Raw genomic sequence first — 18,334 nt, forward strand, 5'->3', positions numbered from 1 at the left:
TCTGTATGTTTCCTATCTTCTGTGATACAACTTCCTGTGACCTTCACGCTGTCATATCCAGAAATGAAGAAGCCTATCTTGGTGCAGACTCTCGGTCCATCTAGCCCATAATTCTACTGCTGACAATGGCCCCCAAAGCCATTCTGTGGAGGACTTGGCTGCCCACCTTGACATGATCCCTAAGATTTTAGGTGCACAGTCTAAAATAATCCCATTTCTCTTTGTAACCTAGTATGGCTTAATCAGCTGTGAATTTAGCTAGATCCCTTTAAAAGGACAAGTTTAGCCTGTCCTACCTACTGGGGAGTGGGTGGGGGGCAGGATGGAGGGAGGGTAATGGAGATCCACAGTGTAACTGGAAGGGCCATTACAGGTTCTCAAGACTGATTTCAGTTCCAAATAGTGATACCGATCCTCAGGTGGACTGTCTTCTAGAGAAATACCCGCTGCTTCTGTTCTTTGTCTCATAGCCAGTTAATTCTCTATCCACAGCAAAACATTCCCTTCCATCCAATGGCAACTCAACCTTTTTGATTGTCACTATAGTTTTATCAGTGTTGCTTTGAATGGGTAAAATACCCCCTTCTCCTTGCTTACAACTTTTTTAAACCTTTTTAAAGATTGTAAAGATTGTGAAAACAAGCCAACTCTTCCTTTTATAAAAAAAACTATGATCTTTTTTTCCCTATAGACTATGAGCTTAAGTGCTTAATAATAAACCTCTTTTAAAATAAATTTTATAAATCCATCAGCTTGGCCATGTGGCAGTGAGAATCACTATTCAGAGGTTCATAGAGTCTCCCTTGCAACCTCTCTCATGGATGAACATCTTCCTATCGACCAGTTGGCCTCCAATACCATAGTCATTTGCAGTGGCTCTCTCCAGCTCCACCATGATCCCCAGGCATTCCTGCCATGCACCTGCCAACCAGCCTTCCAGAATTATCATAATTCAGTAGAGGAAGTAGGTCTAGAACAGCATGTCCATGTAGTACTTCCAACTTGTCTCATTCCTTTGTGTCTGCTTGCCAACAGAATGGGAGGTGGCAAACACACAAAGGTTTCTATCTATCGATACTAACATCCGCCTTCCACTCACAGTGGCTTTGTAACCTTTATGTATCTGTAGCCAGAAATCAAAATCTGTCCATTTGCACACAATTATGGAAAACCATGTTGATTTTAAGGCTTTCATTATAAAGTTCACCCTGGAAACAATCTTTAGAGTCTTTCCAAGTCTGAAGACCCATATGCATTGAATGTTCTCACAGTGTGCTCTGTGAGAGATAGTTTTTACTGATGTTTTCTTAGGAGCATCGTTCCCCAGGTATGGAGAGAACTGCCGAAAGGCCTTTACAAGGAGTCAGGCTGGCTCAGGTAGGTGGGAGCGTTATTGACAACAGGCCATGAAAGAAGAGTGGGCAATAATTTCTGTATGGACAAAGGGAGAATTATAAATTGGGACTGACATATAAACATGAGTAAGATTCAAAAATTCCCCCCTCAGAAGAAGTGTCAATATTAGTTTGAGTTACACAACAAGGTAGAAGGAGAGAGTGGTATAGATGTTTCTTTATAGCTACATATGGAAGCTATGACTAGACATGCACACACATAAAATTATAAACTCAAAGATAAGGAACCAATCATATATGAATGTGACTGTACTTTAAAGGTTTATAGGTGGGTGGTATTAAATTATAATTTTCTGAAAGGCAAAATCATGACTCTCATGTGGAAGGTGTGAGGCAGGTCGGGGAGAAATTAGGGTATTAAGGGGTGGGTACATGTTGAAGACAAGTCCAATTTTATATACACACAGATGTGCATATATATGTTTTTATATAGAGACATATATACATTCATTTATATTAATGTGTGTGTGTATAAAATTTGTTTTTATTTTCCCCCCCAATCCTCCTCATAATTGGGGACCATCCACTACCCTAAAGGGAGAAGGCAGAAGACCAGCCCTTGTGTTGGTGACCAGTTTGCTCAGTGCTGTTAGGGTAATCATGGGTAAAATCATGGATGGGGACTGTGAGTCGCTGAACTTTTGAGAAGCAACATGAATGTGATTATTCATTTAAGGTTGTAGATGGGTGGTATTAAATTATAGTTTTCTAAAAGCTGAAATCATGATTCTCATGCAAATGAACAATGAACACATGTCAAAGATTTTATTCAATTCATTCATTTGTATGGGAATCAGTAAGATATTCACACCAAAGAGCATTTGAGAAACTGAGTTTATGTAATTTAGTAAGTATTAACCTAAGATTGCTAGGTTAGATTAAAGCTGCTTAACTGGTTAATGTCTTAGAGGCCAATAAACTGTAACCTTTGGAAACAACTGTTCTATGGGACAGAAATAATTTTCATCTAGAAAAAATGAAATAGACTAAATATCTATGAGTTAACATATAACGTCACCAAGTCTGGGACCTTTAATCAGTAGTAAGCAGTGAGTCAAACTAAGTACGTTGTCCTAGAGAATCTTTGCATGGACTTTGCCCTGAATGACATTGATAGGATGTGCTGCCTTATTTTCAAGTTGTGGATAATTTCCATAACAGTGGTGAAAGTAGAGGAACATATTGAATAGTACATAATAGAGTGTTTAGCTCTCAGCTTATATGTGAAATATCCCATGTTTTTGGTAACAAGACTCTTCTTATCATTCCCCAAGGCAGCAGCTGAGAGAAGAATCCCCAGAAAATAGGATTTACTTAGCAAAATTGCTGTAGAGAGGGAGAATGAAGCCAGTATTTAGCTCTGCTTTTGCCCCATTAGATATTTAACAGTTCATTCATTTATCCATACAGTGATTCAACAAACATTTATTGAGCATCTACTGCCTGCCAGGCTTTGGGGAGTAGAGTGAAAAAGACAAAGTCCCTTCTAGTGGGAAAGACAAGCAGCAAATAATGAAATCATTACAAGAATAATATAGTTTTAGGTAGTAGAAGAGTGCTCTGAAAGGTAGGGGCGGGGAAGAAGCAGGGTAAGAGGATAACAAATGATTAGAGGGGAGGGGTGGGTTTTAGATGGGATGGTTGCAAGCTCTTAGGAGGACTGGCAGGCCCTGCAGTGTGTGGCCCAGCAAGAGCAGGGGGCTTGGTGTCAGGAGAGGCTCTGCTATCCACCTTCTGATAGGTGGTCCCAGGCTGCCTGAGCCCACTGTCTGAATATGATTACATCTTCACTCTAGTTCATGGCCCAGGATACCTCCAGTTTGAGTTTCCATCTTCTTGTCATGAAGCAAAGTAAGGATGGGGGACCAGAGCTGCGAGTGGAGCAAACAACACAGTTCGCCGCTGGGGAAAACGCTGTTACAGATGTCCTGCTTTAAGGCAGGGAGAGAAGGCTCAGCAAACTGGTTAGGAGCATTGTTTTCAGATCAGACACAGCTGGCCTTGAATCCTACCTCTACTGCTTTGGCTGTGTGACTTTAGTTACTCAAATCCATTTTCCATCCGTTAATGACGCATAATGATCACTCCCTCGTGGGGTCACTTGGAAAATTAAATGAAATCATCTCCAAAAAGCCCTAGGCACACAGGAGGCCATCAACAAATAGTATTTTTCCTGTTAGTCCCACATTTTGAGAGTCTGTAGTACCATCTTCCTATAGCAGTCATTAATTAGTCTTATTACAGGTGTACGGTTCTTCAACTTTATGGAAAGATGAATCATTATCACAGAGTTTAGGTACATGTGAACTGGAGGTCCTCCAGGTGTGTTGGTGTTGACCCATGTTCTGTGGTCAAAATTACCCAGCCAACAATGCAAGTTTTCCAAAGAGATGGAAGGTGCGAGGCCTTAGTGGCACACCTGAAACTTTTCAGCACAGGCTTGGAAATTCTTGGGTGAGAATTTAGAAACTAAAATTATAATACTTTTCATGGAGCTTTGATCTGGGACGTTTTTCCATTTCCTGTCTGTCCTTTCCTTTCCTTTGTTTTACTGTTCTTTCCTTTCCCTCTTATAAGTTGCTTTCTCTTCTGGAGGGCTATGGGTTAGGAAGCTATTAATTAGCTGCGTCTCACTCTAATTTTCGATGAGATTTAATATAGTAGGGATAAAACTGCCCCTTTTGAAAAGAGAGATTAAATGTCGGCAAATTCCTTGAATTGATTTTCTAATTGTTTTGGTAATAATGTTTTTTCATTTGATAACGTTGCTGAAAGAAATAATAATTTTAATTAAACTTTAAATGTAATTTTTTATTTTATATATCCTGGGGAGACTAAGTTTTCTTGTAGGGAATAAGTTAAGACCATAACCTTCTTCTCTAACCTCATAATTATTATGATCAGGAAATGTCTGTAATACATTACATTGTAATTAAATTGCATACCCCAGACTGTGCAAGATGTGTTTATAAAGGACAAATGGATTTTCCACAGCTGCTTGCCTGTGAGTGCATCCTTCGTGAAACATTGCGGCAGCCAATGTATGCACGGAAATAACAGACTTGAATTTAAATTTTCAAAGCTTTCAAATGTCTTTCAAAATCTTCTCATAACATGAATTGCTTAATTTGTGTACATGAAAACCCACTGGTTACATATGAATGAGAGTCAACCTACAATAAGAGGGGGCTATGAGAATCTTTGTGTATTTATCCACCCATCTCTTCAGGAATTAGCAGGTATTCATTTAATCTTGTTCTGATATCCTGCACAGGCTGCACAGATCCCCGTCATTACAGGGATCGTTCTGTGAAGACTGGAATCTTCTGTGAACAGTACGGGGCAGGTCAGGTATTTCTTACGATATTCATTGGACCATCTTCACCCAGTCACACAGCTGGGAAATATTTTGTGAGATGAATGTTTACAAAAGAAAAAACAAAAGGATTCAGAGAGGAGAGAGAAGAAGGGGGAAGAGAAGGATGAGAAGGAAAAATAATCCAAACATGGGTCAAGGCGGGGTCACATAGAATAGACCTCATGGTCCAACTGTTCCATCTTTAAGAATAATCATCAGAACTTTGATTGATTAAATAAGTATTTTAAATCCTTCAAGTTGTATTGAAATGATCATGCTGTTGTGGATATACTGGGTTAACCTTGTGGATACGTAATATCTTATAGTAAAGTATTAGCTGAGTGCTTACTCATCCTCACCAGCATCTTGAACTCGGGTGTCATTAGCCCTCACTCATTCACGAGGAAACTGAGGCTGAGTGGCCTTACGTGATTCTCCCAAATTCACCCAGATATTAAGCAGAGGAGTTTGAATTGGAACCCGGTCCTATCTGACTCTAACCCCTATGTTCTCTCAGCTGTATCTCCCTGTCTAGGCCAAATTTCTCCTTGACTGACAAGCTCAAGGATACGTCTTCACATCCTTAAATTCCAAACCTCCCTTAGAACTAATTTCCTAAAGGTGAACTGTCCTAATCATGCTGTAATTTGTTTCCAAGGGGTGAATATTAGCCTTCAGAGCAGGCTCCTCCCTACCAGCTTTCACCTTCTAAAATTCATTTGATTTGATTCCCTACCTGTCAGAAGATACTGTGCAATTTATCCCTAAGGACAGTTAACATTTCCTCCGCCGCCCCCCACCTTGTGATGTCAGGCGCTCTCAGAAATTGCAATGCAGGCTCTCCCTCAGTGCTGGTCTTTTCGATCAGTGGCTGTCACTGACAAAATGTCTCCTTGGAACTGCAGAGACAAAGCTGTAAGGCTGCCAGCAGGCCTGCTCTCCCATCTCCTGTGGCTATCAGTGTTCTCACTGGTGGTACCAGATCTTCTGGAGTTTGTTTCAGTTTTGTCCGTTGCTCATGGGAACTTAGATGATCGCTGAGGAAATGCTTTCCTTAAGTCACTAGTTTTAAAGGGAGGCAGCCAAATTCCCAGCCATCTGGCAGTCAGTTTCTTTCAGTCTGAGACAGGGAATTTCAGAGGCCTTGAAGAGGGCATGCACAAATATTTCTTGCTTCTATTTTTTCAATACGGAATTTGGAGTCTTGTCTGTCAGCCATCATGCTGCGTCTTTAGGAAACTCTAAATGGGAGGAAACCAGCCCCTAGCAAGCTGCACTTTGTCTCTTGGAATTAAATGTCCTTTTCTGTTTCTTGAAATCCACAGTTCTGATTCATCTTCTATCTGCCCTCAGTGACTTCCGTTCTTTGAACTCCTTGACTTTGTCCTTAACTTGTGGATGAATTTGACATCCAGCTGATGCTCTCTGGGATCCAGAGAGCACATCCTGCTCACCGGCTGCCACTAGTTCTAAAATGTCATGGTTTCTGTTAAAATGCTTCTAGCTCCTACCAAAGTAAACACACAGATTTGTCTCTCTCGGGTTGTGCTGTGAGTTCATGGCGTAAAGTGTCTTCTGGTTTAAAAATGGACCACTGGGCTTTTCACTGGAAGTTTGGTTATCTTTGTACACATGCTTTCCAGAGAACTTCAGAGGCTGGGTTATCATCATCTGGCCCTGGTCTTTGTCACCTGTCCCCCAAACTGTACTTCCTTCCTAGCCGTCTCCTCACCACCACGATTGTTTACAGAATTCTACCTCCACATTTTTCTGGAATGTCTCCCTAAGGTGCAGCTCCCGTCTCCCCACCTTCCTGCCCATTGGCCCCCAAAGCCTTCCCATTTATGAACTGTGTTCAGTCTGTTTTCAGCCTTATTTAGGAACTTTCCAAGATGACGTTAGTTGCCAACTTTCTCTGCCTGTAATTAACCCAAGTTACCCACACATAATGCTCACACGTTCTATTCACCTGGAATATCCGTGTCCCCACCTCGGTCTGTTGACAGCCTAAGTACTTGTGCTAGATATTCTCTTGTACCACTCCTTATCAATCCTCACCTTTCTCTACCCTATACTGTGCCGTTGGAGGCTAACGGTTATGGACTGCCCTCTGGCTTATGATTGGGTTTGGCCAAGGGAGGCCTGTAGGATATGAGAGGCACCAGGAGGGGACTGATTCCCTGGCTTCAAACAACCACAGCTCCTCTGGTGACCCTCTCCAACAGATACAACTGCAGCTACAGCTGCTTTCTTCTTTGCTTTTTTAGGCCTAGGGGTGGAAATGGCCTCCCTTGCTTCTCCTTTAGCATCCCTTATTGGTTTTATTTAACCCTGACCACTCTTTGTAAATAATCCTTTCATTAAATTTTCCAAGTTATCTTCTTGGAGTGTCCCATCTGTTTCCTACAAGGGCTCTGACTGATACAGCACCCCCAAGGCCCAGTTCACTTATACACTTCTCTGATTTCATTCATTCATTCAACAAATTCACATTCCTCATCTGTTTGGTGTTACGTTATAGGCATTGGTGACAAGAGTGGAGAACGAAACAGTGGCCTTGCCTTCAGGGAAATTACAATATAGTGGGGAAAACAAATGGGAAACAAGCAGTTATAACAAAGAATGGTGAAGATTACGATAGGAGAAGTATGGAGAGCACGCAACAAGGGGACCTAGTCTAGGGGTCAGAGAAGGTCATTCAACTACATAAGGTATCCACTATTTTTTGTCCTTTGCCCATAGCACTCCTCAGTGCATTCTGATTGTGTTATTATTATTTGTGGACACATTTCCTCCGCCTCTCCTGCAGAATAAGCTTTTGAGAGCAGAGACTGTCTTTTTCACCTTTATGTCTTAGCCCACTGCCTAGAATGTTGTAGGAACTCAAGTATTTGTCCAGTTGAATCGGACTGAACTTTCTGAACACTTATGAACCTCAGCTCCAGCCCACCCACTGAAGGTTGTACATTATTAGGCTGGATAATGGTGCGATCCCACCCTTTCAGAGCTATCGGAACAACAGAAAACATGTTTTTTACTAGTTGAAAAAGAAAAATCACTGAAGAGGAAGAGCCTCCTCAACACAGGTGAAGGGTTTGGTAGATGTTATCAACCTAATACACCCTGTTTCGGATATTTGCTGACAGGCATTGGAGTCATTAATTGTCAGGGTTGAGAGTTGAGCTTTCTTTTATATGTTTGTTTTGCATCACTGGCTTGTGTTGTGTTTGATAGCAACATAGCTGAACTCAGTGTGAAATATGAATGAATGGAGGGAAATCCATGTCCTACTCCAGAGCAAGGAGTCTGGGGAGATAAGTAGGTACAAAGGTTTTAAAACTTTGTTTTAAAAAAGTTTTTAAAACTTGGGTCAGCGTAGAGAAAATCTGGACAGCATCCTGAGGCAACAGAGGGCTCAGGAACAAAGAGCAGGAAGTAGAGGATTGGGAGAAGAGAACTCTGGCAATGTGGTAGGCCAGAAGTTCTCAGACACCTAGCTCCCCCTGCCAAAAATAATTGTTCGATAAAACAATAACTCTTTCTATAATACATGGCTTAGTAAGGCAAAGTAAGGGAATTCCTCTGGGGTGAAAAATGATGAAGTGAGAATCTGTAAGAGGTAAGAAAACTCCAGAGCCTTTGTCTAAGGGTATCTGCCAATCCCTGTTCTCCTAGAGCATGGGTTTTAATGAGGCGTGAGTGTGTCTGGGACAGGAGACAAAACCTGGAGCCCCAGTGTCCTTATATAAGGTATTGATTAACTTTAAATAAATATGTAAGCCATATGAACATCTGAGGTCTCCACTGAGAGAACTGAAATGAAGTGTGTAACTTCCAAATGAGTAGAGTTGGGGTGGGGGAAGGAATGATAGGAGGAAGAAAAAAAATCAACACAAAGGAGAGCAAGAAAGAAAAGGGAAAAAAGCAAACTTACTTAGAAAACAAATGAACAAATAGAAAGTAAAAACTAAGATGAAATAAATGAGTCCAATTTAACAATAATCACGAGCTACACAAATGAATTATAATCTCCAGTTAAAAATCAAAGATTGTTAGACTAGATTTTAAGAATTCAACTTTCAACTATCCGTAAGAGAAACCCCTATAAATATAAGGACAGAGGCAGATTGCAAGTAAATTGATGGGAAAAGACATACAAAGAATGAGGTTAAAAAAAGGAGATATAGCTATATTAAATATTACGTAAAACTAGACTTCAAGACAAAAAGCACTACTGCAAATGGCGAGGATGACTACATATTAATAAAGATGTTCAAGCTGGGACAAAGTGAGAGAGTAGCACTGACATATATACACTACCAAATGTAAAATAGTGGGAAGCAGCTGCATAGCTCAAGGAGATCAGCTCTGTGCCTTGCAACCACCTAGAGGGGTGGGATAGGGAGGGTGGGAGGGAGACGCAAAAGGGTGGGGATATGGGGATATATGTGTACATATAGCTGATTTTCTCTGTTATACAGCAGAAACTAACACAACATTGTAAAGCATTTATACTCCAATGAAGACGTTAAAATAAATAAAGATGTTCAATTTACCAGGAAGATGTAATTCTAAGTTTATGTGCTCCTAAAAGAATAACTTTGAAATATATAAAAAAGAAATTGCTGGAACTACAAGAAAAATAAACACATCCCAAATCACAGGTCATTTTCACACATCTCTCTCAAAATTGATAAACCAAATAAAGAATAAATCAGTAAGGAGTTAACAGATTTGAAGAATACAATTAACAAGCTTATTTTAATGCACAGACACAATACACTGAAAGCACATTCTTTTCAACACATGTAACATTTATAAAATGGATCATCCAATAGGCCATGGAGAAAAATCTCAGCAAAACTCAAAGAATTTGTATCATATAGCCCACATTCTCTAACAGTTAAATTGGAAGTCAAAAATGAAAAAATAACTAAGGAAACCCCATACCTTTGAAAATTAAAAAACACATTCTAACTCATGCGTCAAAGAAGAAAATCAAAGTAGGACTTACTAAATATTTAGAACTAAGTGATCATGAAAATACTCCTCAGAACTGGTGGGATATAGAGAGCTAAAGCAGTAATAGGGGAAAGATTGTAGTCTTACTGCTTATGTCAGTGACAAGGAAAGTGTGCAAAGTAATAAACTGAGCATTCAAGTCAAGAAGTTAAAAAAATAAAAGTGAATCAACCTAAGAATAAGGAGGGAAATAATAAATGAGTAAAAATCAATGAAAGAAAACTGCTATACATTAGAGAATGTCCCCCCAAAACAAGATTGTCTCTCTTTTTATTGAAAGAGTAACACAGCTGACAAACTGCTGGCAAGATTGATGAACAAAAAAGAGAGAAGACTCTAATAACCAGTATCAGGAATGAAAAAGCGTACTCCCTATAGGTGCCGCAGACATAAACAAAGATAAAAACAGGATATTACTGACAACTTTATGCTGATTATTGAATATTTGGAAAAACTCACACATTCCTAGAAAAGTGTAATTTCCAAAGTTAAATCAAGAAGAAACATAAAACCTGAATAACCCAATAACCAGGATAGGAATTGAATCATTAGTTAAAATTCTTACCATAAAGAAAGTATCAGACCTAGATGGTTTTGTAAGGAGTTCTACAAAATGACCAGGAAATAAATCATTCTAATCTTACACAAACTATTCCAGAGTATAGAAAAAGAAGGACCGCTTGCCCATTTTATGAATCAGATATATATCCTTGATACTAAAAATGGAAAGCCACAAACAGAAAATGCAAATTTTTTTAAATGTATAATTTACAGTTGCAACAAAAAGTATAAGCCATGGAGGAAAGAAAACTAACAAAAGGCATGCCAAACTGTATTACAAAACGTCAAAGACATTACAGAAGACTTAATAAATAGAAACATATCAACACACCATTTTCATGGATAAAAACACAGTATCCTAATATAAAGATGCTAGTTCTCCCCAAATTGATACGTAGATTAACACAATTCCCATCAAAATCCAAAAATATTTTTCGTACAATTTTAAAATGATCCTAAACTTTATCTGAAAGAGCAAACAGTCAAGAATAGTAAGATATTCCTGAAGGAGAAGAAAGAGAAAGTGAGGGAACTTGCCCTGCCAGATAACGAGAATTAGAATGCAATGGTAGTTAAGATACTGTGATATTGTTTTGGGAATAGACAAACAGACCACTGGAACAGAATTAGAAAGCCCCCAAACAAAGCAACAAGGAAATCTGATATATGCCAAAATTGATACTGCAGACCAGCAGGGAAAGAGGATGTGTTAGCCAAATTTTGCTGAAACAACTAAAAATAAAAAAAGCCTACCCTACACCAAAATGGATTCCAATTCTAAATGAATGAAGAACTTAAAAATGAAAAGCAAAACTTTAAAAGTTTTAGAATAAGACCCCAGAGACTATTTTTGTGATATAAGAGTAGGGAGGATTTCTTAAACAAGATATAAAAAATAAAAATCATAAAGGAAAGGATTCATAAATTCAACTATATTAAAAGTAAGAACATCTATTCATCTAAATGCATGATAAACAGAGTGAAAAGAGCCACAAACTGGGAAGTGATTTATATAAACCAACGACCAACAAAAGATTAGTATCTAAAATATATCAAGAACGCCTACAAATCAATAAGAAAAGACAAACAAATCAATTCAAAAATGGGCAAGGGGGGCTTCCCTGGTGGCGCAGTGGTTGAGAGTCCGCCTGCCGATGCAGGGGACACGGGTTCGTGCCCCGGTCTGGGAAGATCCCACGTGCCGCGGAGCAGCTAGGCCCGTGAGCCATGGCCGCTGAGCCTGCGCGTCCGGAGCCTGTGTTCCGCAGCGGGAGAGGCCACAACAGTGAGAGGCCTGCGTACCGCAAAAAAAAAAAAAAAAAAGGCAAGGGGCATGAACAGGCATTTTCCAAAAGAGAAAACATAAATGACAAAAAATGCATATGTGAAAACATGCTCAGTCTCATTAATAATTTAAAAAATCAGGGCTTCCCTGGTGGTGCAGTAGTTGAGAATCTGCCTGCCAATGCAGGGGACATGGGTTCGAGCCCTGGTCTGGGAAGATCCCACATGCCGCGGAGCAACTGGGCCTGTGAGCCATGGCCACTGAGCCTGCGCATCTGGAGCCTGTGCTCCGCAACAAAAGAGGCCGCGATAGTGAGAGGCCCGCGCACTGCGATTGAAGAGTGGCCCCCACTCGCCGCAACTAGAGAAAGCCCTCGCACAGAAACGAAGACCCAACACAGCCAAAAATAAATAAATAAATTTAAAAAAAAAATTAAAACCTTACGAGGTAATATTTCACACCTAGCAGGTTAGCAAAACTTAGCCTGACAACACCAAGTGCTAGAGAGCATGTGAAGCAAGAGAAAGACTCATATACTGAGAGTGGGAGGATAAACTGAAAAGGAAAGCATTTTGGACCTGCATGATGAAATTAAACACACATGTGGCTCTATAGCCCGGCAATTCCACTCCTACATTTAGACCCTAGAAAGTGTTGATTATATTTATTTGGTAGAACTATAAAGAAATGCAATGAGTGGTTAATACACAAGCAGAACAGGATAGTGGGCACCTCCCTCCTCTGGAGGGAGGAAAGGATCCATGGGGTGGGGTGGGGTGGGGTGGGGTGGGGTGGGGTGGGGTGGGGTGGGTGGGAGGGAGCTCATAAGATGGGCTTCAAAGGTACTGGTGATATTCTTGCATTGAATCATGGACATACGTGAACTCTTATCTTGTCACCGTTTATAATATACATTATGTTCTCTACAATCTTATGTATGTATGGTACTATATTTCATAATAAAATGGTAAGTAAATAAATAAATTAGTTCCAGAGGCTAAAGAACTGCAGTTGGAACCCACAGAATGGGCCAGGTAGGTTCTAAAGGATGACTGGGAGGTGTAAAGATACCTCGAGGCTCTGATCCACGGCTGAAACTAGAGAAAAGCTTCACTAGAGTGACAAGAAAGCTCTTAAGTGGGGCGGAGACTCCTGCTGGTGCCCTTGGAGGTTGCTGGGAAATTTTATTGGAAGTAAATGAATAAGAAGAAAAATTTGAGCAAAGGAGTACTGACTTTCTTTTGTATCCAGGGAGGTAAAAAATGTGCACTCTGCTAATACGAAAAAATACTGTCTCTTTATAAAGAAAGAGGGTATTGTATCACTTGCTTTTCAAATAAAGTTTATTCTCCTTTGGGTAGCAGGAAGTCCAGAAGAAGGCAGTGTAGAGCTTATTCAATGGGCTTGCAATATTTTCTAAATCCAGGCTCCTTCTGTCTTTCCACTCTGCCATTTTTAGTGTGTGGGCTTTTTGCCCCCTGCAGTTCCAAACTTCTCATCTAATTCAGCATGAGGGCATTTTACTGACTCTTGTCAGCCAAGTAAAGGCTTTCCTAGAACTCACCCACCGCCTGCCACTTCATATCCTAGTAGTCAGAACAGTGTCACATGGCCATTTCTTGCTGCAAGAGAGGCTGGGAACATCATTATTTTGCCATCGCAGCCTGTATAATAGGATCAGGGAAGGGGGCAGTGGTTTCTGAGCCGCTATTCAGCAATGCCTGTCAAAATACTTCACTAAGAATTCTTCCTCTTTTTTCCCCAGGAGCCAGTCTACTTGATGACCTATATAAATATTTCTCCTTCCATCACTCCCATGGAGACACCATGACTGTCATGGATCCAAAGCAGATGAATGTTGCTGCTGCTGTTTGGGCTGTTGTCTCTTATGTCATTGCAGACATGGAAGAAATGCTGCCCAGGTCTTAGCAAGAGCAAGAGAGAAGGCACTTTTGTCCTTTCTGGCCAGGAATCCTGGGTCTGCAGCTTCAAGGAGCCCCGCTTCACCTAACAATTTTATGTGATCATTTACAAAGCACAACACTTTTTCATACTTTCTGATATCATGTTTCTTGATACTTTCCAAATTCTCTGTTCCTAGTGTAAGGAATAAGCCCCACCCCCACAAAGAATCAGCCAATGGTAGGGATCACAGTGAGGGCATTTCTTTACACCACATATTAAAAATACTGTTTCTACTTTGAAAGTAAATACTGGATAAAGCTTTGGAAGACCTCTGGCTTTTATGCATGTATTTATGAACATTAATTACAGTGACCAATATTTTGTTAAGTTATTCATTGAAGGAGTAGAGGAGTACACAATTGTAGTACAGTCTTAATTGAATGTATGGAGGCATCTGGCTTTCTCATTTGTACATTTTTGTATTATTAGAATTTTTTAATGAGGTTAAAATTTTTTTAATTCACAGAAAGAAGTCACCATTTGGGGAAAAAGTCAAGTATGTAAAAGTATGTAAAATCCAGTTGCCTTATTAAAGATCTGTCACCAAACAAATGATAATACTATTTGACATTTATGTTTTATATAGTTCACATAATATATCTATGAAGTTGGGGCTTATTCACATTTTGCTGATAACAAGTTTGAGGCTAGAGAAGCTAAATCATATTCACAGAGCAAAACACTGATCCCCTTCTACTCTGGGAATAATCTCTACTATTCTTCCACACACAATGTCCAGTATTCAATTTAAAAAATTACAAGACACACCCAAAAATGCAAGAAAAACTCATTGTCAAGAGTTAAAGCAATTAAGAAAACCAGACAATAGAGATAACTCAGATGTTGGAATATCAGAGAGGAACTTTAACATAACTGTGATTAATAGGTTACATTCTAGTGGGAAGATGGGTCTCTATACATGAACAGGAGAGTTTCAACAGAAAGATGAAAACTATAAAATGGAATCAAATGCAAATACTAAAATAAAAAATACAACATCAGAGATGGAGAATTTCCTTGCTGGGCTCATCAGCAGACTGGATAAAACTGAGGAAAGAATCAACAAACTTGAAAACAGATCAATAAAAATTATCCAAACTAAAACACTGAGAAAGAAAAGTGAAGGAAAACAAACACCAGAATGGATCATTAGACTGTGATCTAATATATATGAGGCCTAACATACATGCAACTGAATTCTTAGAAGGAGAAGACAAAGTATCAGTTTTATTAATGGTGATGATTAAAAAGGCCTTTCATTTCTGGCAAGGTTGCCGACTGGTACACTGACTGACACACTGAAAACTAAAGATGTTGGATAACATCTGAGAAACACTTTCTTAAATATATGAATTAACTGATTAAAAGGTAAAGAATATTAGACAAAAAATTAAGTGGAGGCATGAACCAAGATGATATACAGCACATAAACCAGCTTTTCTTTTTGAGAAAATATGCAGGATGTGGTGAAGTTAAATTTCTGTTTTCACAGCTTTTAGTGGCTCAGGGGACTATAGACAAATCCCATTTTAGGGACATTAGAGAACCCCAATGAAATTGGAACCCCAAAGGATTATAGCTCAATACAATGGTGAACTAAAAATAACTCTGAGGACCATAAGGAAAATTACTGTTATTAAGTAACTGCTGAATGGAGGGTCCAGAGAAATTCCCACAGATAAAGTTACACAGTCAAGAAAATAAAACACAAAAACAGGAATCAGAACATTCTGAGCAACAGCAGTCCAAAAAAGAAAACATCACAATTAATTCACAATATCCTCTGATACTGCAATTTTTAAATCAAGAATTTTCTAATCTATGCCTATTATGTTTTGAGGAAGTAAAAGAAGGGATTGAAAATAGAATAGAGAGTAAAGGACTATAAAAAGTGACGAAGCATATTGTTTTTTAAAAATATAGAACTTCTAGAAATGTAAATGGAATTTGAAAATTATAGGACCAGCTTAACTGCAGATAAGAGAATTCATGAACTAAAACAAATAGTGAAGAAATTAATGAGAATTTAGCACAAAAAGAAAAAGATATGGAAAAAATGAATGAGGTTAAAAACTATGAAAGATAGAGTTATATGCCCTAATATATGTTTAATCAGGGTTCCAGAAAAGAAGAACTAAGACAAAGAATTATCTGAATAAATAATAAATGAAAATTTTCCAGAAATAATGAAATATACCAATCCACAGAATCAAGAAACCCAATGAATCCCAAACAGAATAAACAAGAGGAAATCTGCACTGACATGTTATAGAGAAACTACAGACCACAAAAGACGTAGAAAAAGAGTCATGTAAAATCCCAAATCCATTTATGATAAAACTAAAGAGGACATCCTTAACCTGATGAAAACCTCCTACCCCCAAAAACGTTTAAAATATCACAATTACAATGAAATACCAAAAACTTTTCCTTTAAGATAAGGAATAAGACACTGGAGCTACCTCTAGTCAATGGTACCTTAGATGTCCTGGCCACTACAGAAAGGCAGGGGGGACAAAGTCTAAGCAATGGAAATGAAGAAAGAAAACTTTTTATTTGTAGCTAAATATGATCGCCTATGTAGAAAATTCAAAAGAACCTACCAAAAAATCAAAATTAAAGACAAAGTTTAGGAGGTTTGGAGAGAAAAATCAACAAATACAATGAAAAGCATTTCTATACATATACTTAGAAAATGCAACCAAAAATATGTTACTTACATTAACATCTAATAATATATCTAGAAACAAATTTTACAAAAAAAGATGTGTAAGATTCTTTCAGGGAGAAAATGATAAAACTTCACTGAAGTATATTAAGGTAGAACTAAATTAGATAAATATGCCATGTTTAAGTTTTGGAAGACTCAATAGTAAAGATGTCCATTCTCCCCAAATTTATCTGTAGAATCAATACAATCTCAATGAAAAATTCCCAATGGGATTTTTTGGATTTGAGTTCTTAATTTTAGTTTATTGGTTGGTTGCTTGGTTTAATGTACCAAGCTGATTTTAAAAGGTAACTGGATGACAAAGGACTAACAGTAGGCAGCGTTCCTGAAAAAGAAAAAGTAGGGGATCATAGTAGCCATTAATGTGATTGCCAATTATTCTTGATTTTCTTTCTAGGCAAGGTCGTACTTTCCTGATCCCTTGTAATTTGGTATTACCATGTGCTTTTGACAAAGGAATAGGAGCAGAAGTGGTTACCTCTGAGTGGCAATTTTAAGACCCAGTGCATGATTTTGCCATCCTCTCTCTTCCTCATCATAGCAAAAGACAGTGTTGCAGAGAGTGCCTGCTCCAGGAATCCCCCTCCAGAGTGATGACCAGGCACAACCCAGCTTCTGGTCTACCCGTAATGAACATGAAGCATGAACAAGAAAGACACTGATATTATAGTATCACTGATAATCTGTGGGACTTTGTTACCACAGCTTACTCTGACTGATTTATTTTTATCTTATGTTGCCAGATATCAAGACTTCTTATCAGGCTGTAGTATTTAAGATGGCATGGCATTAGCACAAGGGTAGATAAACAGACCAATGAAACAGAATAGAGTCCAGATCCAGAATCACACATTCATGAAGACTCGATTTATGGCCAGGTTGGTACAGAAGATCAGCAAAAAAGAAAACATAGACTTCTCAATAAATAGTAGAACAATTGTCTCTAAGTGAACAATTGTCTCTAAGTAAACAAATTCGACTCTCACTTCATATCTCCTATGTAGCGTCCTGTTGAGAATAGATTGAAAACAAGTGATTGAATCGCTTGACTAATTTAAGGGCACAGTCCCCTGAAACACATCTGAAAGCACCGAGAACAGTGCACAGTACATAGTAGCTTCACAATAAATGTCCTCTGATTGGGGAATGTCAGCTCCTTTAATCTTGTGGCAAGTCCATTTCTCAGTTTCCATTCCTCAGTCCTTCTCTTCTTTGAGGTAATGATAGGAACAGGATAAACATTCCTAACATGGAGCCCTATCGAGAGAGAGCTAAACTGAATACCAGCAGGAAAGTCCTGGCATTCGCTCAAGCAAGGGAATAAGCTTAATCAGGAAACACGGGAAGCTACCAAAGAGGGAGGTCTTCACAGTTGTGCTTTAGGTGGTCCCATTTGTATTCCATCTTCACAAAAGGAGACAGAAGCCATAAATGGAGACTTGGACTGCAAGTAACCCACATGGTTGTCAGTTCCTACTACAGTGGCCATGCAGACACACAAGAAGATAGATCTTCTGACTGAGTAATGTTGGTCATGCGGTTTACAAGGTGATGTCTTCCACCTCGATCCAAAATCCAGTCAGTCTCAGGTTCATGCTGGATTGAGAAATACAGCACATCCCAATTCTTTAACCAAGCTCTGTGAGGCAGAATTATAGGAGCATTTAGTCTAGGGCTAATTTTGCCTAACTACTAGGGCTAAACCCTCTGAATGCTCTGTTGATGCCCCATAAATTATGAGATTTTCCTCTCTGATGGGCAGAACAAACTATTTCTGCCCTTGTTGGAGCTCCTAGTGCTATTTCTTCTATCCCTTTCAGTTGGCTCTTCCCAGCCTCTGAGAGTTCCCTCCAACACATGCACCGATCGGTGCTCAGCTGGGGAGGGGTGGGGGACCCTCCGCAGGTCTCTGGCATCTCATCCTGTGAGGCTCTCCCCTCTCTGAGACTGTGTCCCATGAACTCTCGCTGCCTTGGCCTCCCCGGACATTCAGAATC

At 39.3% G+C, this 18,334-nt stretch overlaps 1 protein-coding gene across 2 annotated transcripts in view; it reads left to right on the forward strand.

The window, feature by feature from the left end:
• The window catches only part of CPQ (carboxypeptidase Q), a 453,369-nt gene extending 439,450 nt beyond the window's left edge, over positions 1–13,919 (forward strand). For both annotated transcript variants that reach the window (XM_049700258.1, XM_004275363.3), the window contains one exon: positions 13,407–13,919. In XM_049700258.1, coding sequence (XP_049556215.1) covers positions 13,407–13,472 — 66 coding nt within the window. In that variant the 3' untranslated portion in view covers positions 13,473–13,919. The remainder of the gene's footprint in view (positions 1–13,406) is intronic.
• Positions 13,920–18,334: the final 4,415 nt, after the last annotated feature.

The sequence above is a fragment of the Orcinus orca genome, chromosome 17 (assembly GCF_937001465.1).
Source record: "Orcinus orca chromosome 17, mOrcOrc1.1, whole genome shotgun sequence".
NCBI lineage: Eukaryota > Metazoa > Chordata > Mammalia > Artiodactyla > Delphinidae > Orcinus > Orcinus orca.